Raw genomic sequence first — 23,411 nt, 5'->3', positions numbered from 1 at the left:
AAAAAAAAAAAAAAAAAAAAAAAAAAAAAAAAAAAATTGCCATCTTTTTAATATAACTTTTTTCTTGAAAAAACAACTGACAAACATTATTCAGACTTGGTTATTTGGCATTCATTTTCTCAAAGATGAAATAAGTGAATACTTTTCTGTTAGTAGGTTTGCAGTACATCATGATTTTATTCTTCATGGGAAGTTGGTACATGTATATAATGCATCAAAGAGCCAGTACTATTTTGGAAAAAAAAAAGCTAACAATATTTGTTGCTAATGAAAAAATTGAGTCTTTCAAGTAAAAATTAGAATTTTAGTCTGGCATAGTGGTGCACACCTATAGTTCCAGCTACTCTAAAGTCAGAGGTAGGATTGCTTCTGCTCAGGATTTGGGAGCCAGCCGGGGTATTTTATATTTTTTTTCTTCAATTTTTTTTTCAGCTTTAATTGAATTTATTGGTACATTTTAGGGATACAGTACAGTTACATTCATTGTTGGGATCTTGTACCTCTACATGACAAGTCTTGATTCTCATTTTTTCCCCTTATCTCAATTTTTATTTTTTATTAGTACATAATAACTACATTCGTCATGGGGAACTGGCACATGTACATAACACATCTTAATTCTTTTTCATCTCCTTTCCCTCCCTTTCCTCCCCTCTCCCTCCATCTCTTGGTCCCCTGCACCATGATTAACAGCTTTCACATAAAGACTTTTCTGCTGAGGTGAATGTGATTTTTTTTTTTTTTTTGGTACCAGGGATCAAACTCAAGTCCTTGGGCTTATGAGGCAGGCAGGTGGTGGTACCACTGAGCCAAATCCCCAGCCCGTGAATGTGATTTTTTTTGTTTTTGTTTTTTGAGAGAGGGTCTCACTATGTAGTTGAGACTGACCTGGAACTCACTGTGTAGCCCAGGCTGGTCTTGAACTCACAGCGATACTACTGCCTCCAGCCTCCTGAGTGCTGGGATTACAGGTGTGCGCCACCACGCCCGGCATGAATGTGATTTTTAATGAATATGATTTTTAAAATAAAGATTGTATAATGAAATGTGTTAATATTTGGAGAACTTAAGTCAGTGAACTCATTTTTCAGATGGAATATATGATACTATGAAATCATTCATGCATAAAAAGATTCATTCAAGGGCTGGGGATTTATAGCTCAGTGGTACTGCTACCTACCTTGTAAGCATAAGGTACCAAGTTCGATCCCAGGTACCAAAAAAAAAAAAAAAAAAGATTCATTCAAAATTCAAGATAGACCAATACATTTTGATATAACAACACAAAAAGTTCATTGATATGTTTTCAGATTTCACATTGTAACTAATCTTTAAGAAACTGCTATTTATAAGTTTTAGTGTAGTATCAAAAAAAACTTAAATTCTCAGTCCTTCATTGTTTTCTTTCATATGTTTATGTTAAAAATAATGAATTTATTTTTATTCTTGAGATTTAATACATATTTTAAATTTTTCTTAGTTTAAAATTTTCTGCTATAGTAAATATTGATAGATATAACCCACATAAAGAACAGTACTTTTGGGTTGAGAGTGCAGGTTAGTGGTACAGCACTTGCCTACCATATACAAGGGTCTGGGTCAAATCCCTAGTATCACAAGAAATAAACAAAAAAAAACCCCAAAATCTGGGCATGGTGACACACACCTATAACCTTAGCACTAAGGAGGCGGAGGAAGGAGGATTGCCTCAAGTTTGAGGCCAGCCAGTACTACATAGTGAGTTCAAGGCCAGCTTGAACTACATAGTGAGATGCTATCTCAAAAAACAAAATAACCAACAAACCAAGAAAAGTAATTTGGAGCCCTCAATAATTAAGACAGTAAAGAGGTCCTGCTGGAGCCGGGCATGGTGGCGCTTGCCTGTAATCCCAGCACTTGGGAGGCTGAAGGAAGATCGCTGGGAGTTCAAGACCAGCCTGGGCTGCATAGTGAGTTCCAGGTCAGACTCAACTACATAGTGAGACTCTGTCTCAAAAAGCCAAACAAACAAAAACAAAACAAACAAAAAAAAGAGGTCCTGCTGGGTAGTGCATACCTGTAATCCCAGCACTCAGAAGATTGAGGCAGGAAGATTGCTATAAATCCAAGGTCAGCCAGAGTTCAAAGTCAGCCTGGACTACATACGTAGCAAGAATCAGTCTCTTTAAAAAAAGGATAAAGAGTTCCAAAGATCAAAAGAGTTTGAAAATGATTGAGTTAGGCATATAGGACACATAGTTAAAATAACTGGCTTTGGAGTCAGCCTGTCCCCCATTGAATTCAGCCTCTATTCCTTCTTAGCTGTATGACTTTTAGTATGTTACTCCTAGTAAGCCTTGAACCTTTAATTTCTTCCTCTGAAAAATAAGGATGATAATGTGAATTTTATAATTGTTAAATCAGAAAATTTATGTAAAATACTTAGCACAATGACTACTATATAATGAGAGTTCAGATATTTGGTAGGATAATAATAATTCTCATCCTCATTTTACAAACAGTGAATGAGTCTTTGTTTAGAGAACTACTCTTAGACCTTAACAGAATGTAAATAGATGGAACAATTTTAAAGGACGCATGGATAAAGCCCAATTGATGTTCTGTTAGTTTTATGACTGATATTGAACAATAATAATCTCCATGAAAATGTAGAAATCTGTCATTCTGGAATTTACTTGTTCTTTTTTAGAAGGATTGGCAGCCCTCACAAGCAGAAAATCCAAATGCAAAATGTAATTGGGTCCAACAGTGTGGTGTGTTAGCCAATCCAAAGAAATGTGTGCTGAGGCATAAGTATTTTACTTGCTTTGAAAAATAAAAGCACCTATACCACCCTGCTTCTCAGACAAACAGACGACAACCTGTGTAAGTGAAACCTGTGGTGGTAGTCTTTTGCCAAGGCAAGAATGTTGAACCTGCAATTAACTTTCAAGTTAATACTAGTAAATCAAGTTTCAACATTAACTCCCTTTCACTTGCGGGCCCTAGGGAGGTATATAAGCTTGTCAATTGTCCCCCACCTTGTCATTTGAGATCACAATCCTTAATTGGGAGATGCAGTAAACATTATTAAAAGGTTGTCATATAACACTGTAATTCACAGATGGCTCTTTTGACCCCATTTGCTTGAAATAATAAAAACAGGAAAACAGTGCTCTAACTTCTATCTGTAATAAGCAAGATTAACCAATGCCAGAACTTCCTTTTTTAGGTACTTTTGTAAGCTGCAGCACTTACAAGTAGTAAATTTTTAGGTGATGTGAATAATTTTGGATACTACCCTTAATGGTTTAGAGATATCCAGTCTCTTCCCAGCTGGTTGGTTATGACTTTCAAAGGTCTTAGACATTTTAGGAAAATCTTATCTTTAAGTTTAATTTGTGATATTAATTTATGAAATATATATGTTGTACTTATGTGTACAGATATCGGTGGATGGTGAGATTATGGGAGATTTCTCCCTTTTTTTTTTCTCAATGATATTGTGTATCTGATTTTTATAATTGGAAAAAGCTTTCTAGAACATTGGCAGAGCAAGGTGATTACCATGCCGAGAAGCAGTCTGGCTTAGGATATTGTGCCCTAAACAGAGTGTTTGTAGGTTCTAAGGTTGAGGAGTTACAGCTCCAACCCATGAGGCAGGGAGTCAAGTATGGACACTGCTGGTGAGTTTCAGAGGCCAAGAAGGGCATATATCTGAGGATAGGGCCTATGGAAAGTGCAGAGGGCATCTATATGGGTGAGCAGGGTAAAGGAGGAGTCCATGGGAGAAGTAACCTAACACTGGGAGTCAGAACCTCAGTGAGATAAAGAGGACATTTTTGTGTGGGAGGAGTTACTGGTAGTAATGACAGATTGCTTATATATCAGGTGGGGAGAAAAATATTAGTAAAAATATTCAGGATGAAAGTCAATAAAGGAGATACAAATTACGGAAAGGGAAACTGGATGTAGTGACACATGCCTGTGATCCCAGCACTTGAGAGGCTGAGCCAGGAGGATTGCAGCAAGTTCAAGGCCAGCCTGAGTTACATAGTGAGATTTTGTTTCAGGCAACAAAAACAACAAGTTATGGAAAGGGAAAAACTAAAGTGAACCTTATGGCATTGTGTTGAAACAGGTTTCAGAGTGAACTCATGTTTTCTAATTTATAGCTAAAGGAATATGAAAATATAGGTGTAGATACATACATATACACAGAGGCACACACATGAATATATATTGTGCTGGGAAGAGAGGCTCAAAAAGTGAGTAATAGGGCCGGGGATTTAGCTCAATGGTGCCGCCTCCTGCCTCGCAAGCCTAAGATCCAGAGTTCCATCCCCGGTACCAAAAAAAAAAAGTGAGTAATGTTCAGAAGGACACACAGTCAATCTTGAAGAGGCTTCCACTGGCCAAATCTGGAGCCATTTAAGCATGAAAATGAAGAACATAATTGATTATATTGCATTGAATAAGATGAGAATCTGAGTCCATACTGATATAAGTGAGTAAAGTGAAAGTTTGATAAGGGATAGACTATTCAGAAGTTTCAGAAATATCCCCCACAAAAGTGGTTGCTAGTTAAAAGAATTTTACAGAGGAAGCCTTACAGACATCAACGATCAAAATGAACAGCATCTGTGAAAAGACAAACTGAAATTGTGTACCATCTGGTAGGATGCAGTGAGACAAAGCCTTTCTGTGATATTTGTGTCAAAGTGGCATAACCTGAGGGCTGGAGGTATATCTCACTGGTTAAGTACTTGACTGAAGTCTAAGAAAGAATAAGGAACTGTTTCAGATGAAGACTAAACATGAACTAAGCAAAACTGATGTTAAAAGGGATCCTTCTGCAACACTGGCTAAACTTAGTGCGGCTTGAGGACTATGTGGCAGTGTATATCAGTGTTGATTTCCTGGTTTGGGCATTATATATAGAAGGATGTCCTTTGTAGAAAATATAAACAAAAATATTCAAGAGTGGTGGATTGGTAGTTTACTCCTCAAGTATTTCAGGAAAAATGATTTGTATTGTATATAATTTAAGAAGCATAATCATTTCAAACTACGTGTGGTGATGCACACTTGTAATCCCATTACTCTGGGAGGCTGAGCAGGTAGATTGAGCTCTTTCTGGGCAATTTAGAGACTTAACAAGACCCTGTCTCAAAAATAAAATATAGAAAAGGTCTGGGATTGTAGCTCAGTGTGAAGGCCCTAGATTTAACCCTAGCTACCACAAAAACAAAATTAAAAAAAAAAAATAAAAAGGAACATAACTATTTAAAAAATCTAAACATAATATAAAATATTATAAATGCAAGCATCAGCCAAACTTTAAATATATTTTCAGCTAAGAAGTTTTAAAGTTAAAGATCTTTTTTTATCTGTGTGTGGTGGTATAAACCTGTAATCCCAACACTTGGGAGGCTAAGGCAGGAGGATTGAGAATTGTAGCCTGGACTACAAAGTGAGACCCCTTCTCAAAACAAAACAAAAACAGTTTACTAAGCAGTTTTATAATCATTATCTTATTTGATCTATTAGTCACATTCTTTTATTTAGCAAAGACCAAAAAAAAAAAAAAGCATTGGCAGTCCTGGTATTGTAGAGTAGATGTGATTCTTACTTCATTAAAGAAACTTGAGGAAGACACGTATCTCCCTTCTCCTCTGAGTGCAAGAGCCAGGATTCAAGGACCCTAGTCCCTAGTATGTAATTTGAGACTTGACTTAAGCCTGCTGCTTTAAACTAAGATCCTAACCTGTTGTGATCATGTGACCCCTCCAGGCCTGTTTCTTTAACAGAAAAATGAAAAATTTGAACTCTGTGATCAAGTTCCATTCCAACTTTAAAATTCTAAAATGAATTCCATCGATAATAGCAACAATGAAATTATAAAATAACTGGTAGTAACCTAACTAGAAAAATAGAGGTATATCAGTTGAATGTGGAAACAAAATACAGCTACAGAACTTGCTTTTGATTGACTTTCAGTGTGGCTTAATTTTCCCATTCTCTTTTTTTTTTCTAATCTTCAAATTCAGGTCCACTAAGTAAATAGAGTTCAAGTGTGATGCTGTAGAGCTTTCAGAAAAGTTTATTTAGGGAAGCTATGTTATTAACAAATCTGCCATTTCTCCTGAGGTTTTTTTCTTTCGATGGTGGTTGTTCCAAGGAATCCTTTGTTTTTTTTAACGAGGGCAAAGACAGATGGGTTTGGGAGAGACTTGTCCTTGTTAAATGAAGAGACCCCTGCTGCTTTCTATGGCTTGAGGCAGTCTTATGGGAAACTGGGATTTCCATGATTTTTCTTTGGGGATGCCGTCTGTGTTGTTACTATGAAGTTATACTTGATTAGTCTGAATTGTACAGCATTAGGAGTGATGTCTTTGTCCTGAATGCTCAACATAATAGCTTGTGAGCACATCTCAAAAGAGAGGAAACTTCTAAAGGAAAAGGAATGACTGTCGCAGTGAATGTTTAGACAGCGAGTCTGATTGTTTTCAGACAAATCTAATTCATTATATGCCTAGTAATGAAGATGTCTTAATAACAGAAAGCAATCTCATTATCTGTGTGCTCCTATTAACCAATTTAGTTTGTATAGATCAGTGGGCAGGACACCATCTGTTACCAGAAAATTTCTTTTCATCAAACTTGCCCCCATTAAGAGTCCTACTTAAGTAATGTCAGCTACCCTCCACAATAACTCAATTCAGGGATGTAGAGAGAAAAAGGCAGCTAAGAGGATCTTGTAAATTGCACCATGCCCCCTGAGGATTTAATTTAGTCGTCTATCTGGCAAGAAAATTAGTGGGATGAATTATGTATGATGTAGAAAAAATGCTAAAGAGTGAACTGATGGTGGATAACCTTAGGTAGCTTTAAAGAAATTGTTTAGTAGGATTGAAAAATAGCTTTGAAAAAAGCTTGATAGCTTTTTTAGTGAATTTTTGTTTCCTTAAGATCTCTTTTTCTTAGGCATATTTTAATTATTTAGTCACTGTTAGTGATGAGATTCCCTAATCTCTGGGACTATGAAATATATTTGGAACTATGAAATATATTTTATGTACATATTAGTGTATATATATATATATTTACATAAAGCACAACAAATGTATAATTGTTATTACTATAAATGTTGATACTATGACAGTGATTTTAAAATTTTTATTATATCAAAGGTCTATGACTCCAGCTCAGGCTGACTTGGAATTTCTGGAGAATGCCAAAAAGTTGTCTATGTATGGAGTTGATCTTCATAAAGCGAAGGTAATGATAACTTTATGCATTATATGACACATGTCTGTTACGTGTATATCACACTTGTGGCATATAATATTTCTTATCAATATTTATCTGGAGTATTTACTTAAAAATAGTGATTCTTGTTAGAATTTTAAGTGTATCAATTCAGTTGTACCTAAGAAATTCTACTACTAGAATAAAGTTCCACGCCAAGTTGCTGTGAAGATCAAAAGATGTAACAGCCAGAGAAAAAGAAATTTTATTTTTCGCTTTTTTTTTTTTTTGGTACAGGGGATTGAACTCGGGTCCTTGCACTTGCAAGGCAGATGGCGGAACCACTGAGCTAAATCCCCAGCCCAAAATTATATTTTTCTAAAATGCAGTTACATTAAAAAATATAGACAGCAAGGCATATTTTATTGCCATTGTCACCAAAATCACCTGCAATGTCTCTTAAGCTTACAGATTCCTGAGCTCCTCCCAGATTTATAGACCTACTTTGGAGGAGAGGCTTCAGCATTTGCAGATTTAATGAGCATCGTAAATGATTTTAATACCTTCTTAAATCTGAGAACCATTGGCCCAGAATAATGGTTCTCAGAATGTGGTCAGCAACATTTATCATTACCTAGCAATTTGTTAGAACGCCCTTCCCACAGTGAATCAGAAGCTAGAGTGGAGCTCAGGAATCTGTTTTATTTTTTATTTTATTTATTTATTTTTTGGTACTGGGGATCGAACTCAGGTCCTTGTGCTTGCGAGGCAGGCAGCGGAACCACTGAGCTAAATCCCCGGCCTCTCAGCAATCTGTTTTAATAAGTTCTTCAAGTGTGATTTTGGTGTAGACTGAATGAACCACAGTGGTTCATTTTAGAAGCAGCAGATTAGAATACTGGAAATTTGGTCTTTTTTTTTTTTTTTTTTACTTAGTTTTGAACCCAGGACCTTCCACACTGGGCTACTACATTTTATTTTATTTTATTTTTATTTTGAGACAGTCTCCCTAAGTTTTCTAGGTAGGACTCAAATATACAATTCTGCCTCAGCCTCTTGAATACTGGGATTATAGGTGCTTTAAGTCTTCTGCCTAACACAGTCTAATAGAGTGAATACTTACAGGTAAGTTGCTTAATTTCTTTCTTCTTCAGTTAGTAAATTGACTAGGGATATTGAAGAGATTGTGAGGAAAAGGACCCAAGGGGATATCAGAAGTTCATTCAGAGCACGTTACTTTTCTTTTTTTCTTTTTTGGTACCAGGGATCAAACTCAGGACCTTGTGTTTGCGAGGCAGGTGACAGAACCACTGAGCTAAATCCCTGGCCCTGAGCAAGTTAACTAATGTGCATAATGAGGAGACTCAAACCATATCCAGTAAGACACAGTTAAAAGAACAAGGGTACTTAGTCCACAAATAAGAAAGTTCTAGGAAGATGTAATATCTATCTTTTTTGTATTAAAAAGGATAATATGTGAAGCAGAGATTTTACTGTGGCTCCAAGAAATAAACCTAGAAGTAGTAAAATGGAAATTATAGGGAAATATGTTGTTCAGCTCAATTTGACAAATTGTCTAGCAGAGCTTTTCAAAGATGGAGTGGGTTACCTCAGGGTACTGAGCTCCCTGCAGGTATTCCAGGATAGGCAGAATAATCACTTGGATTGAAATTTAGAAAAGGACATTAAAGCATCCGGTCTGTGACTGAACTAGAATGATCTTTCAGGACTTCCCCAGCCTGAATATCTGTTTCTTCTTCTTCTTCTTTTTTTTTTTTTTTTGGTACCGGGGATTGAACTTGGGTCCTTGCACTTGTAAGGCAGGCCACCGAACCGCTGAGCTAAATTCCTGGGATATCTGTTTCTTCTTTTAAATTCTGTTAATTCTAGTAAAATTTCCATGCATGTTCATGGTTTTTCTTTAAGATATTGCTCTGGATTGTTTTAGTCTGGGTACTGTAACTTCTATGAATCTCTAAAGTAGATGGTAGTCATATCAGTATATTAGATTGATATCAAGCTCCAGAGCTGAAATTGTTAGGTTTTACTTCTTATTTCCTGCTGGAGCTTGATGTCAATCAGGAATGGATGGAGTCAGTATGTTCCTTTCCCAAATGTTGTAAAGCAGATTGTTGCTCTAATTTTTTTTTTAAGAGAGATAGTTGTGCACATAGCCTTAAAAAACTTAAGAGGGTATCTTCTGCTAAGTTTTCAACTACGTAGTATTGAATTGAAGCTGAATATAATTTGTTCATCTTTGTTATGCTTGTATATAATGTCAGTAGACACTAATATTTTTCTCTGTAATCATTTTAGGAAAAGGAGTCGTTAAGAAGCATCCAACTCTAGGTTTTAATTATTTAGCTAAACAAATAGTCATTGGTAGAGGTAACTCAGGTTACTTTCCTTGAATGATATAAATGGTTAAATTTTAAACATTTCTTTAGGGACATGTAAATATGGCTTCATTTTGCCTTTTCTTCTAGGCTCAGTGATAATTATAATTTAATATACTTAACATCAGTTATCTTAACCTGAGATTTTTCTTACATTGAGTTTATATAGGAATGCAGTCAATTCTTTATTTTATATCTGAAGGAATTACTACTTTATCATCAAAAATAGAATTCTAATTGTGCAAGTGTATTTGGTAGCATATGTAAGCCCTGGCTCCAAGAAGACATATCTGCTGATTTAAGAATAGTACTGTCAGGGGCCGGGGATTTAGCTCAGTGGTTCCGCCGCCTGCCTTGCAAGCGCAAGGACCCAAGTTCAATCCCTGGTACCAAAAAATAAAAAAAATAAAATAAATAATAATAGTACTGTCATGGATTATTATGATGGTTAGGTTAAACTTGGTTTTCATCATTTGCTTTGAATCTGTTTTTGATTGTTAATGCCTCCAAATTATCTAATAATCATCAACAATATGCTGAGCACTAAAGACTGAAATGCTGATTATTTCTTTTTTAGGACTTGGAGGGAGTGGATATCATTCTAGGTGTCTGCTCAAGTGGCCTTTTGGTTTACAAAGATAAGTTGAGAATTAACCGTTTTCCTTGGCCCAAAGTGCTGAAGATTTCTTATAAACGTAGCAGCTTTTTTATCAAGATCCGGCCTGGAGAGGTACAGAATTCATTTCTTTCCTACCAAACCAAATGCAATGTTTAAAGCACTTCTCATTCCCATTTTCCTTGTTATGTCGTCTAAGAGGTTTCTCTATAGCTAAATATATAGAGGCGGATAAGTTTGTTTTCTAAATGGATCGGTCTTGTAATGCTTCTTTTCTTTCTTATTACTGATCTTCTGGACACTTCTCTGCCTGTAAGTAAAATCGCATTGCCAAAAGTGAAACCTGGATAAACTTGTTTCTTGTTTACTCCAGGCAGAAAAATTGATGGAAAAAATTTTTAATTAAGTTGCATGAGATTTAAAAAATTTTTGTGGGGTTGAATTATTCAAGTTTTGCACCACCAATCCCTTACCTTCTATAATTAAAATGTATTTGTATACACAGATTACTGAGATTGTGTTCTAGGGTCAAGCTCCAGATTTATTGGAGAGTGGACTGAATCCAGGGCCTCATGCATAGTTCTAGAATTTAAATAAAGTATTATGTTCAGTCTTGTACCAGATAACTCAGTAATTAGTTTGTGGACAAATTTCAGAATATACTAATGCTAGCAATTTTAACTTTTATACTAAAGAGCTATTGTACTATGGCACAACAGAAAAATTCCTTAGTAGGAATTAAAATATTTTTTAAAAAGTTCTCTGCCACTTACTAAGCAAAAGACTCTGGACAAATCTTATCATTTAAAAAGGGTAATGCCACCTCCTTCATTCTTGTTGATTTGAAGATCAAATATGAAGACAACTGTGAAAGCTCTAAACAGAAAAGAACCATACTAATGTAGGGTGGCTTTTTTGTGTATATACCACCATCTGCTGGCGAGAAACGGCTTACTACTTCAACCTGGGAATTTTGATGTGCAACCTTAAAATTGGGTGGGATGAATGTGTTGCTCCTTCCTATCCTAGGAAAGTGGGAAGCTGTCCCAGTTTCTTTCTCCATCTATCCCCAGAGATAGGACTTTTTTTGGCACCAGAGTGGCAACTGGGTCAATACTGGAGATAAACCTGGCGTTCAGGTACGGGGACCTCCACCTACTTGTCCCAGGATTCAGTGTTAGTGTTTGGAAAAAGACAATATTATCTCTAAAACAATGTCTTGCTGCTGCTGGCCCCCCAGCACCCCCTTCCTTCTTGCCAGTGTGGTGGCATTAGAGGGGTAGGGATGACTCTTTGGTGACTGAAAAATTACTGCATTGCCCCTGCCACAGCCTATGCTGGGGGCTAGGGGACACTAGAGAAGGAGGGGATGCTTTTCCTGTACCTTCACCCTAAATAAAGAGACTTTGAGCTTGGAGGACTGGGGAAGGCCTTAACCCTGGGAGGAAGTATATGGGAAGCCTTTTCCTACCTCATCTCCTCTCAGAGTGGCCAATATTTATAACCCTTGGGAGCCCAGCCAAAGGACTCAGACTCACATTGTTGTCCTGTCCTAGTCTTCCTGGGCCCAGCCATGCCCCATCCTGGTTTGGGGTGGTGTAGGAGTCATTCTGTGTTTATGTGTCTGCCTTGTATCCACAACCACCCCCCTTTCCCTTTGTGGCTTCCCTTCCTTCTACCTACCCCTGTAAACACTCCCAATAAAACTTTGTGTGTGTTCTCTCTGAAAAATAAAAATCTTGGGTGGGGATTGTCATTGATGTATTTACTTTGAACATTTTTTTTTTTTTTTGTAGTGCCGGGGATCAAACCCAGGGCCTTGCTTATGCTAGGCAAGAGCTCTTCTGGGAGCTATATCCCCAGATCTACACCATAAGTATTGACCTGTGCCTAGCACAAAGTATCAGTGTCTTCTCTCAAAGTTTCAAATCCAAGAGTCATTCCATCAGCAAATATTTATTGACTGCTTTCTTTGTCAGTCATTATTCTAGGGGCTAGAAATATAACAGTAAGTAAAAGCATCACATCTCTCAACAGTCTTACATCTTAATATGAGAAGACAGATAAAAAGCTATATATAAAATATTAATAAATATGATAATAGGAAATCTTTAGTCTTTGCAAGTGTCAACTATTTAAATATACTAAAATGTATTCTTAAGAAAGGAATCAGGAACAGGATCTGAGAAGTAGAATATTATGACTACAGTGGATGATTTATAGTGGAGAAGGTGACATTATAGTTTTGTTATTTCATAGCTGTGAGATTGAGCACTTACATTCTCTGACCTTAGTTTCTTGGTATATAAAAATACAGATAATCGTATATAATATAGTGGTATTTGCAATAATAGGCACTCAAAACAAATGTCATTCTCTATCTTATAAAGTATGCTTAAGGCACTAACAAAATGGCAAGAGACAAACAGTATGCCTGGAAGGATTCAGTTTCTTCAGTCAAAGACGTATCTAGACAAATTAATGATGAATCAAAAGAACAAAGATAAAATATTTAATAATTCAAGAATTTGGGAAATAAGTTCAAGAGGCCTGTTTTACAATGTAGTGACTATAGTTAACAGTGTATTATACTGTATTCTTGAAAATTGCTAAGCAATGCCTAGCATGCGTGAGGCCCTTGGTTAAATTCCCAGCGCAAAGCCCCCCAATATGCTGAGTAAATTTTAAGTGTTCTCATCACAAAAATGATATGACTTAATATACAGATTGGCTTGATTTAACTATTGTACAATGTATGTATGATTCAAAACAACATGCCTAAACATAAACATGCAGTTTTCATTTGCTAATTCTTTTTAGATTTTTTTCACTTTTAACTTTTATTAGCACATATTTGTAGCACATAATGATTACATTCCTCATAGGGAATTGGTCATGTACATAACACAACTCAATTCTCTTTTCATCCCTTTCCCCTCTCCTCCCACACCCTCCCTCCTTCTCTTGATCCCCTTCCCACTTGCAGAAGATCTATTTCCCTATTTCCCATGACCTTTTATTTTGCTCTTTATATTTTTGGTTTCTCTATAAGAGAAACCATATGATATTTAAGTTTGTGTGTCTGATTTATTTCATTTAACATTATGGTCTCAAGGTACATCTATTTTCCTACAAATGTCTCAAGTTTATTCTTCCTTATGGCAGAGAAGTATTCCATTATGTATAAATACCACATTTTCTTTATCTATTCATTTATTGACATACAGGCCTCTTCCCATTTTAGCTGTTATGAATTCTGCTGCTCTAAATGTGGATATACATGTATCACTGTAGCATTATGTCTTTTTGGGAAGATACCTAGATCATTTGCCAATTCTAAAAATTAATTTTTAGCTGAGTCACTCTTTTTTTTTGGTACTGGGGAGCAAACTCAGGTCCTACAGCTTGCAAGGCAGGTGGCAGAACCACTGAGCTAAATCCCTGGCCCCTTAAAAATTAATTTTTAAAAGAATCTAATTTAAGCCAAAATTTTAGCTTCTATTGAAAATTGCATAATAATATTTATTGATTGGAGGAATTTCTTGATGTCTAATTCCCTGATCAATGAGTAATTTGTGTCCCAAATACAGACAATGACTAAGGAAAATCAGTATCTAGACAATCAAAAGGTGGCTTAGTTATATCTCAGAAAAATGCCCAGTGTACATCATGTGTTTTCTAAACAAAAATATAGTATATAGTCAAGCATGATGGTGCACACTGGTAATCCCAGAACTCTGGGAGGCTGAGGCAAGAAGATCAAGAGTTTGAAGTCAACCTGGGCAATTTAGCAAGACCCTGTCTCAAAATAAAAAAATTAAAAGTCTAGGGATACAGCTCAGTGTAAATGTCGTGGGTGCAATCCCCAGTATCACATACATACTCCCCCTAAATGTAAGATGCAGTTCATGGCTCTCTTGTTTAGAAAACACCACCTCAGTGAGTACATTTCTTTTGGGAAGTAGGGGGACGTTTTAATTTTAATTAGTACGTGTTTGTAGTACACAATGATCACATTCTTTGTGGGGAGTTGGTACAAGTACATAACACATCTTAATTCTTTTTTATCTCCTACTCCTCCTCTTCTTCCCTGCTCCTTTCATCTCTTGGTCCCTTTCCATTTGGAAAAACTCTATTTCTACTTTGTTCCAATTCTTTTTTTTTCAATCCCCTTTCCCTTCTTCCCCCACCTTCTGTCTTGTTTCCCTTCCCATTTGAAAAAGATCTATCTGCTTATTATCTTTTATTTTGCTCTTTATTTGTATTTTTGGTTCCTCATACATGAGAGACCATATGATATTTAAGCTTGTGTGTCTGATTTATTTCATTTAATATTGTGGTTTCAAGATGCATCCATTTACCTACAAATGACTCGAGTTTATCCTTCATTATGGCGAGTAGAACTTCGTTGTGAATAAGTATGGAAAAATTTTCGAATGATACTTTGTCCTTAAATTGGTAACATTCACTATATTTACAATGACTTTGTTGGTGATACCTTATTTCTGTGGTATTTTATCAGTGTGGTCAACTAATATTTCATGTATATTTATGTGTTTTTAGCAAGAACAGTATGAAAGTACCATTGGATTTAAACTTCCCAGTTACCGAGCAGCTAAGAAATTATGGAAAGTCTGTGTAGAGCATCACACATTTTTCAGGTATTATTGTCACTTAAATATTATTCAAGGACAAATTATGCATGTTTCTATTTTAAGTCTGCTTTGAAATTTTCTTCATGTGACTGGCACTTTTAGCTCAGGTTGGATTATCTTAAGACAAAAATTTTGTCTTCCCATTTGGGCTGAAAAGCATGCCTCACCATTCTCAAAACCACTTCCGTAAACTGGGCATGGTGGTGCACACCTGTAATCCCAGCACTTGGGAGGCTGAGGCAAGAGGATCTCTGTGAGTTCGAGACCAGCCTGGGCTACATAGTGAGTTCCAGGTCAGTTTCAACTACATAGTGAGACATTGTCTCAAAAAACAAAACAAAACAAAAGAAAACCCCACTTTCTATGTACGATAGAAGGCAAGATGTGAGGAATAAGAATCTTTGTGTACTAGGTCATCCATGATTGGCCTAACTAGCTAAAATCAGACCTGGGTTTGAACTTTGTTACTGCCCAGTCTTTTAACTTTGTCCTGTATTTATAAATGGTAGAAACATTATAGGGATGTGGTGAAAATATTGCAGTACAATAAAAGCATTTTGAAAACTAAAAGACACTACCTATAGAAATATAACATGATATTATTAATATAGGTCGCAACTGAATTATGGTTGTTTTCGGTTATGATGTAGAACTAAAATAATGATTGCTTGATTGAAAAAAATCTCTTAGTAACCATAGTTGAACCATGAGAAGTGTGAAATATTTTTTATTCTTGATTTTATTTTTAGATTTACAGTCTCAGAATGAGATAATTGCATATATATATTAATTGTATGACTATTAATTTTGTTCCCCAGACTGACTTCTACAGACACCATTCCCAAAAGCAAATTTCTTGCCCTGGGATCCAAATTTCGATACAGTGGCCGGACTCAAGCTCAGACCAGGCAAGCTAGTGCTCTAATTGACAGGCCTGCCCCACACTTTGAACGTACGGCAAGCAAACGGGCATCCCGGAGCCTTGACGGAGGTTTGTATTGAATATTAATGATGTATTATAATTGAATTATATTTGAATTGAATTGTAATTCATTGCAGAGATAAAGGAAATATAGACATCTATAGGAGAATAAGTTTTCTCAGATTCACAAAGAATGTCTGTGGCAAATGAAAGAGATCTTACTAATTATTTAATTCAGTGGAATCTACGTTTTTCAAAAAGAGAACTGATGTTCAGTGAAAATAGTAACTCAATTAGGATTCTACTGGTAGACAGCAATGTATCAAACACTACTAGAATTAGAATTATAAATCTAATTTTTTACTTTGTTCAATAATCCCCACCCCCTGCAGTGCTAGGGCTCAAACCTGGAGTTTAGTTTATGTTGGGCAAATGTCCCTTCGTTGATTTCCATCCCTGCCCTTTTAATTTTTATTTTAGGACAGGGTCTCCCTAATTGCACCAAATTGGCTTGAACTTGCTATTCTCCTGCTTCACCACTGTCCCCCAGCAATAGCTAGGATTGCAGGCATATGCTACTGCCCTTGGCTGTTCAACAATTCATTTTCTACTTCCTATGTGCCAAGTATTGTTCTAGTCACTGGAGATACAGCTGTGAACACACAAATATGGAGCTCCATGGATTTTTTGTTCTAAGGGTAGAGAGAGAAAAGAACAAAATAAAATAATTTCAATTAGTAAAGAGTGCTATGAAGAAAATAAAATGGGGAATGGGTAGAGTATCTGGCGATAGTGAAGATTGAGGAGGTATTTTAGATTGGACAGTGTAATCCATGTTTAGGTTTCCCTGAAGAGCTTCATTTGACTTGAAACCTGAATTATGGCAATTATGGCAATTATGCCATCCCAAAAACTGGAAAGAGCATTCCAGATGAATACTCCTAAAGGTAGAAATGAACTTGGCATGAGTCTAGATACCTTCTGTCCTATAGAACTTTTTGTGCTGATGGAAATCTATTTTGTGATGTCCAATTCAGTACAATCTGTGAATGTGGTCTTTATGTCCTTTTATTTGGATCTTATCTAATTTATCTCAATAATATTTTTGTGAGTTTTAGTGTGAATGATTTATTCATCTCTCATTAGGCTTAGTGTTAGGTGTTTGAAAGCTTTTGCTATTTTAAGCGGTATCTTTTAAATATCTTTTTTGGCTTTGCTACAAAGAAATACAATTGATCCTTGTATTCAGTGACCTTACTAAATACTTACTAATTTTAATGGTTTATCTATGGGTTATTTATTTATTTTTGTGGTACTAGAGATTGAATTCAGGTCCTTGTACATGCTAGACAAACACTGTACCACTAAGCTATACCCCCAGCCCTATCTGTGAGTTATTTTGATATAATTATATGTATGCAATGTCAACCAGAAATGATATTTATATTTCTTTCCCAGCTCACTTTTAATTTCTTTTATTGTTCCATTTCTGACTAGGCTATCCAAAGTAATGCTGCAGAAAAGTGTTAATAATTAGGTCCTTGTCTCATCTCAATTTCAGGGAGAAAGCTTCATTATTATATCATTAAATATGATGCTTGCTTTAGGTTGTGTGTAGCTACTCTTTCTCACATAAGGAAGTTTTTCTCTTTTCTCCTCTTCTCTTCACCTCCTTTTCCTCTTTCTCCCTCCTTTTCCTTATTCGCTTCTTTTTCTTCTTCCTCATCCTCCTCTTCCCTACCTCGTGCCCCCCACCCTTGTCTCTGTCTCTTTCTTTCTATTTTTTTTATTTTTTTATTTTTTGTAGTCCTGGGGATTGAACTCAGAGCTTTTACACTGAACTACCTCCTCAACCTTTTGAAATTTTCAGACAGATCTTGCTAAGTTGCCCAGGCTGGGCTTAAATTTACAATTCTCCTGCCTCAGTCTCTTGAAGTTCAGGGATTATAGGCACATGCAACCTTGTGTACCTGAAAGTTTTCTTTTATTCCTATGTTGTTCTTTCTTTTTAATGAGTTAGTGTTGACTCTTTTTTTTTTTTTTTGTACTGGGGATTGAACTCAGGACCTTGTGCTTATGAGATAGGCTTGGCGCTACTGAGCTAAATCCTGGCCCAGGGTTGACTTTTATCAAATGCTTTTTACTTATATAATAATAATATGATTTTTTAAAAATGTTATGTGGTGGATTACTTTGATTGACTTTCATTTTTTAAACAAAGCAAGCTTTCTTGGAGAAAACCCAATTTGGTTATGATCTGTTTTTTTCTTTTCTTATCATTTGAAGAGTTTTGCAACTATAGTCAGTTTTCCATATATCTCAGGTTTGGCATCCATAGAAATATTTGAAAAGGGCCAGAGGTTTGGCTCAGTGGTTCTGCTGCCTTCCTCACAAGCACAAGGTCCTGAGTTCCATCCCTAACACCAAACAACAAACAAGCAAAATATTTGAAAAAAAATTTTGTGTATTGAACATGTAGAGACTTTTTTCCTTGTCATTATTATCTAAACAATACAACTATTAATATAACATTTATATTGAATTAGGTATAATAAATTATCTAGAGATTCTATGGGAAAATATGTGTAAGTTATATACAGATACTACATTATTTAAGGAACTTTGAGCTCTTTGGATTTTGATACTTGCAGCAAATACTGGATCCAGTCCCCCATGGATACAACAGATGACTGTATTTTTTTGTTTGTTTTTTTGGGTTTTTTTTTAGTACTGGGGATTGAACTCAGGACCTTGCACTTGTGAGGCAGGTGGTGGCACCACTGAGCTAAATCCCCAGCCCAACAGATGTCTGTATTTTCAGGAGAGGACCTTTGTGTTATGGTCAGGTTTTAACATCAAATTTATGGTGGCCTCATAAAATAAAGTGGGACAGAGTCCCACTTTTCCTGTTCTCTTGAAGACTTTGTGAAAGTAATGTTATTTTTCCATAATATTTAGAAGAATTCATCAATGAAACCATGGGGTTCTAGACATCTCATGAGAGGGTTCTGTACATACAGATTCAAAGTCTTTATTGGATAAGGGACTATGAAGGACCACTAGTTCTTGATTAAATTTTGGTAGGTTGTGTTTTTCTAGGAATTGTCTATTCTATCTAAATGTTCAAATTTATTGACATAAAGTTGAGTGTCTTTTTTTTGTGTGTGTGGTACCAGGGATCAAACTCGGGACCTTGTGCTTGCGAGGCAGGCGCCTGCACCACTGAGCTAAATCTCTGCTCTGGGGTATCTTTTTAATATCTATATGATCTATGGCAGTGTCCCTTTTTGTGTTCTTGATAGTGGTAAGCTGAACTCCCTTTTTTTTTAACAGTCCTGCTAGAGATCTATTAATTTTAGTAATCTTTTCAAAGAACCAACTTTAGGTTTTGGTTTTTTTTCCCTATCGTATTATTTTAAAATTTAGTTGACATCACTTTATATCTGTAACAAACACCACGCAAAAAACCACCCAGGCTCAGGCTTTATGTGAGCAATAAAAGCTGATTATTCTGCCTACGTGCAGGCAAGCTGTGATCCACAAAGATGTCAACCTCTGGCTGGAGGAGAAATTAAGTTTTTATAGGGTTTGGGGTAGGGTTATCCTAAGGAATCTGGGTAGAATCCTTGGGGTCAGAGTTGCCACGATGATCAGTGCAGGTGTGTAGATAATAATGGATTTCTTGGTGCCAGGGAAATTGTATGTCTTGTAAATTTTCTTTATGGCTACCTGTTCTTTTTACTGAGAACAGCATGGCCCTTTAGTGGTTTCCTGTTGTTTGTTGAGACTGCATATTGGCTGAGAGTGTCTCACTCAGGTCAAGAATGACAATATCTTTATTATTTCCTTTACATTTCAACAGAGCTGTTCTTTTTCTAATTTCTTGAAATAATTATCCATTACTGTTCATTGTTCTTACAACTTAACCTTAGAATTTAAAGCACTTGCCTAATATCACAAAGCTAGTTAGAACTAGAGGAAGCTTTTTTCTTCTTTTTTTGATGGTGCTGATATTGGGGTTTGAATCCAGGGCCTTCATTCTGAGCACTGAGCTACATCACCAGACTTTTAAAATTTTTAATTTAGAGACAGGGTCTCTCATTAAATTGTCCAAACAGGCATGAACTCATGATCCTTTGCACTAGCCTCCCAGAGTGCTAAAGTTACAGATATGTGCCACCACATCGAACCCCTACATATGTTAAGCACCTGAGTTGCATATAAACTGAGTAGGACAGGTTTTTTTTGGGGGGGGCAGTTTTATGTCTTTTATTTCTCTGTGCTATCTTCTCTGTAAGAATGGGAAACATGTCCATAGAACTATACTCCCTACCCTTTCCTAGGTCTTAAAGCTCCTTTAAAGAAAGTTTTTCCTTATTAGGTGCATCCTTAAGAAAAAAAAAGAAGTAACCCTCTATACTTGTTATGGCTTATATCTAGATGTCCCCTCAAAGCCTCATGTGGTCATAGGTGGGGCTTTTCAGAGGTATCTGGATCTAGAGTGTGTGATGCTGGGATTAAGTGTGTAATGCTGGGACTGATTTATGGTGCAATGTTCGGGATGCCCCACCCAGAGTGTGAGTGGCACCTACCTACCATATGGGTAGTCTGGGAGGAATATAAGAGACAGAAAGAGAGCTGCACTTGTTGCTTGCCGCTTCACTACTTTGCTGCTCACTGCCTTCTACTTTGCTGCCCTTTGTCCACCATGGACTGTTTTTCCTCTGTGATGCTTGTCTGCCATTCCAGCGTGCCTTGGAGACAGCCAACTAATGGACTGAAACCTCTACAAACTGTGAGCCAAATAAACCTTTCTCTAATTTAGAGTGTTGGATATTTTTTCTCAGCAATGAAAAAGATAACTAAGACAATGGTAGAAATGCATTAGGGAAACTTTCAGAAGAGAATTGCCTTTTAAGGGACCTCATCTTGGTAATACAAGTGAGCGCTCTGTTTCAAAGTGTCTGCTTCACCAGGTAGTGAGCAACACTAATTCAGACCCTCATTTTTTTTCCCAGTACTGGGAATCAACCTTATGCTTGCCAGGCAGGCACAGTACCACTGAGCTAAATCCCGAGCCTTTCAGACCCACAGTTTATAGTAAAAGCATTAAATCTCAAGGAGAGCTAATAATGGTAACAAGGACTTTTCAGCTTTTTGTGGTACTTCTTGCTTCTCAAACCATTTCCATGTATTATTATTCAATATTAGCAACCTACTGAACAAGGGGAAGCATTTAGGAATTCTTGTTTTACTCATGAGGAAACTGGGGCACAAAAAAGTTATGTAACTTGTTAGGGTCACACAACCGTGTAGGTGGTTGATCCATTCAGTGACTGGTTGTTGCCCTCACCCTTGACTTCCTTATCTCCTTTAGAGCTTTACAACAAAACATGTGTCCAAACCTCTTTGAGGCAGACTTATGCATCAGCACTTTTTGTTGTTGTTCACGATCCCCTGATAAGTTGTGTAGACTCCCTGATAATGGAAGAGCCAATAATTGCATATTTGCTGCCCCTGTACCATACTAACAGAAACTGTGCTAATAACAGCTAGAACTAGAAGTTGAATTTCCCTTTACTCACTATGATTTTTGTTTGTTTTCAGTATTGAGTATTGAACTCAGTTCCTTTACACTAAGCTATGTCCCCAGGTAACCTTTTCCTCCGTTTAAAAAAATTTTTTTGAAACAAGGTCTCACGAAGTCACTAAGTTGCCAAGCTATGCTCAGACTTGCAGTCCTCCTGCCACCATACCTGTTTTCTCTCTGTTGGATTTGAGTTTTATGTTTCACTCCTCTAGTATAGAACTAAGTTTCTGGAGCCAGGCATGGTGGCACAGGCCCGTAATTCCAGCACTTGGGACGCTGAGGCCTGAGAATCACTACAAATTTGAGGCCAGCCTGGGCTACATAGTGAGTTCAAGTCTGGCCTGAAGTATATAATGAGACCCTGTCTCAAACAAACAAACAAAACCCTAAGTTTCTGTCATTGTCAGCCAGGAGCAATATAATAACTGAAGTTAGTGGATCTGTAAGAATATTACTACTAGCATTTTTCTTTGTCCAGACTTTCAAAAATGGCAGATAGTGAATTTTTTAGTTGAGTGTTCCCTGTATATTCATCAAAGTCTTATAATGGATAACAAATGAATTAGTGAAATTGAAAATCCAAAACATATTTTTTGTATACGTAGTGCTGGGATTGAACCCAGGACCTCTGCATAAGCTATGCAAGTGCTCTACCACTGAGCTGCATCCCAACCTCAAGCCAAAACATCTTAAAAAGAAATCACTACCTTTAATGCTGCAAATATACTAAAAAGTATTCAATTATATATTTTAAATGTGTGAATTGTATAATATATGAATTATATATTAATAAAGCTGATTTTATAAAAAACAATCATCATGATGATATTTTATTGTGATCTATAGTTTGTAGTCTCGTTCTTGAGAAAACTAAAGGAATTTGGCACACTCCAGGGCTCCCAGTGATCTTTTAATTACTTGCCATGTGTACCTAAATTAGCTTTTGCCCGATATACTCTTGAAATATGAACCTATTACTAAAGAAATACAAGGACTTAATTATTTAAGAAGTTATTAATATTTAGAATTCATAAAATGTATTTATATCTATTGAATATCCCTTTTGTAACTATTCTGTAAAATTAATATCTTTCACTTTTACAAATGATGAAACTGAAGTTTGTAAGATTAAGCTGCTTGCCATAGGTCACACTACTACATGTGACTAAAGTGAACTTGTGCCTAAGACTCAGACTTGATTTTACCGCTGTTGCATGAAGACTTTTCACTGTCAAAAAGCTGTTTATAGTAATGTTATTATTTTTCCAGTCTCTGAATGGTTTCTGCCTCTGTTTCTGTCAGCTTTTACATCTATTCCTACTTTTTCATATACAGTTGAGATTGCCAAGCTCAGAATGCTGAAGACATAAATCATTTGGCTCTGCAATATTAGTATTGGATTAAAACCAGATTCAAATGGCAAAATAACACATGGTGAAAGCATGGGCTATGTTTCTGCAATGCCAGGCAGTTGAATTAATTCTTTGAGAGGAGGTGTGAATGCACATGTATAATGATACTTTAACACAACTGTGAGCAAAATATTTTGTCACATTACTCTGTTTTGTTAAGTTTGGTCTACCATCTGCCATTCTTGCATTGACTGGAATGGAGCACCCATTAATACCGGGGACTTACAAGTGGCCAGTATTTTTTTGCATTGAAAGATACTTTGATAGTTCTTATGTTTCTGCTATTTTTCTATGCGTCATCTGAGAAACTTTCTTTCACTCTTGATAATCACAGGGTAATAAGCCTTTCTTTCTTGGTGTTGTATATATGAGGTAGTTATGAGTTTAACTTTTTAAATCTCTCCCAGATTAAAGAGTATTTTTAACTCATTTTTTATAGTTTATAAATATAAGGATGAGTTTTCTTATTATCCAAGAAGGGCAATATCAGAATAAATTATTTTCAGAACCGGGCATGGTGGCACATGGCTATAATCCCAGCACTCAACAGGCTGAGGCAGGAAGATCATTACAAGTTAAAGGCCAGTTTG

General features: G+C 36.3%; 1 protein-coding gene across 13 annotated transcripts in view; it reads left to right on the top strand.

Annotated features, from left to right (window-relative positions):
• Positions 1 to 23,411, top strand: part of Epb41 (erythrocyte membrane protein band 4.1) — a 166,858-nt gene that overhangs the window by 95,387 nt on the left and 48,060 nt on the right. For all 13 annotated transcript variants that reach the window (XM_033767744.1, XM_010632055.2, XM_010632034.2 and 10 more), the window contains 4 exons: positions 7,173 to 7,260; positions 10,204 to 10,356; positions 14,806 to 14,903; positions 15,716 to 15,888. In XM_033767744.1, coding sequence (XP_033623635.1) covers positions 7,173 to 7,260; positions 10,204 to 10,356; positions 14,806 to 14,903; positions 15,716 to 15,888 — 512 coding nt within the window. The remainder of the gene's footprint in view (positions 1 to 7,172; positions 7,261 to 10,203; positions 10,357 to 14,805; positions 14,904 to 15,715; positions 15,889 to 23,411) is intronic.

This window comes from Fukomys damarensis, unplaced genomic scaffold (assembly GCF_012274545.1).
Source record: "Fukomys damarensis isolate Sample0158 unplaced genomic scaffold, DMR_v1.0_HiC HiC_scaffold_23, whole genome shotgun sequence".
NCBI lineage: Eukaryota > Metazoa > Chordata > Mammalia > Rodentia > Bathyergidae > Fukomys > Fukomys damarensis.
This window is presented reverse-complemented; position numbering and strand designations above follow the sequence as displayed.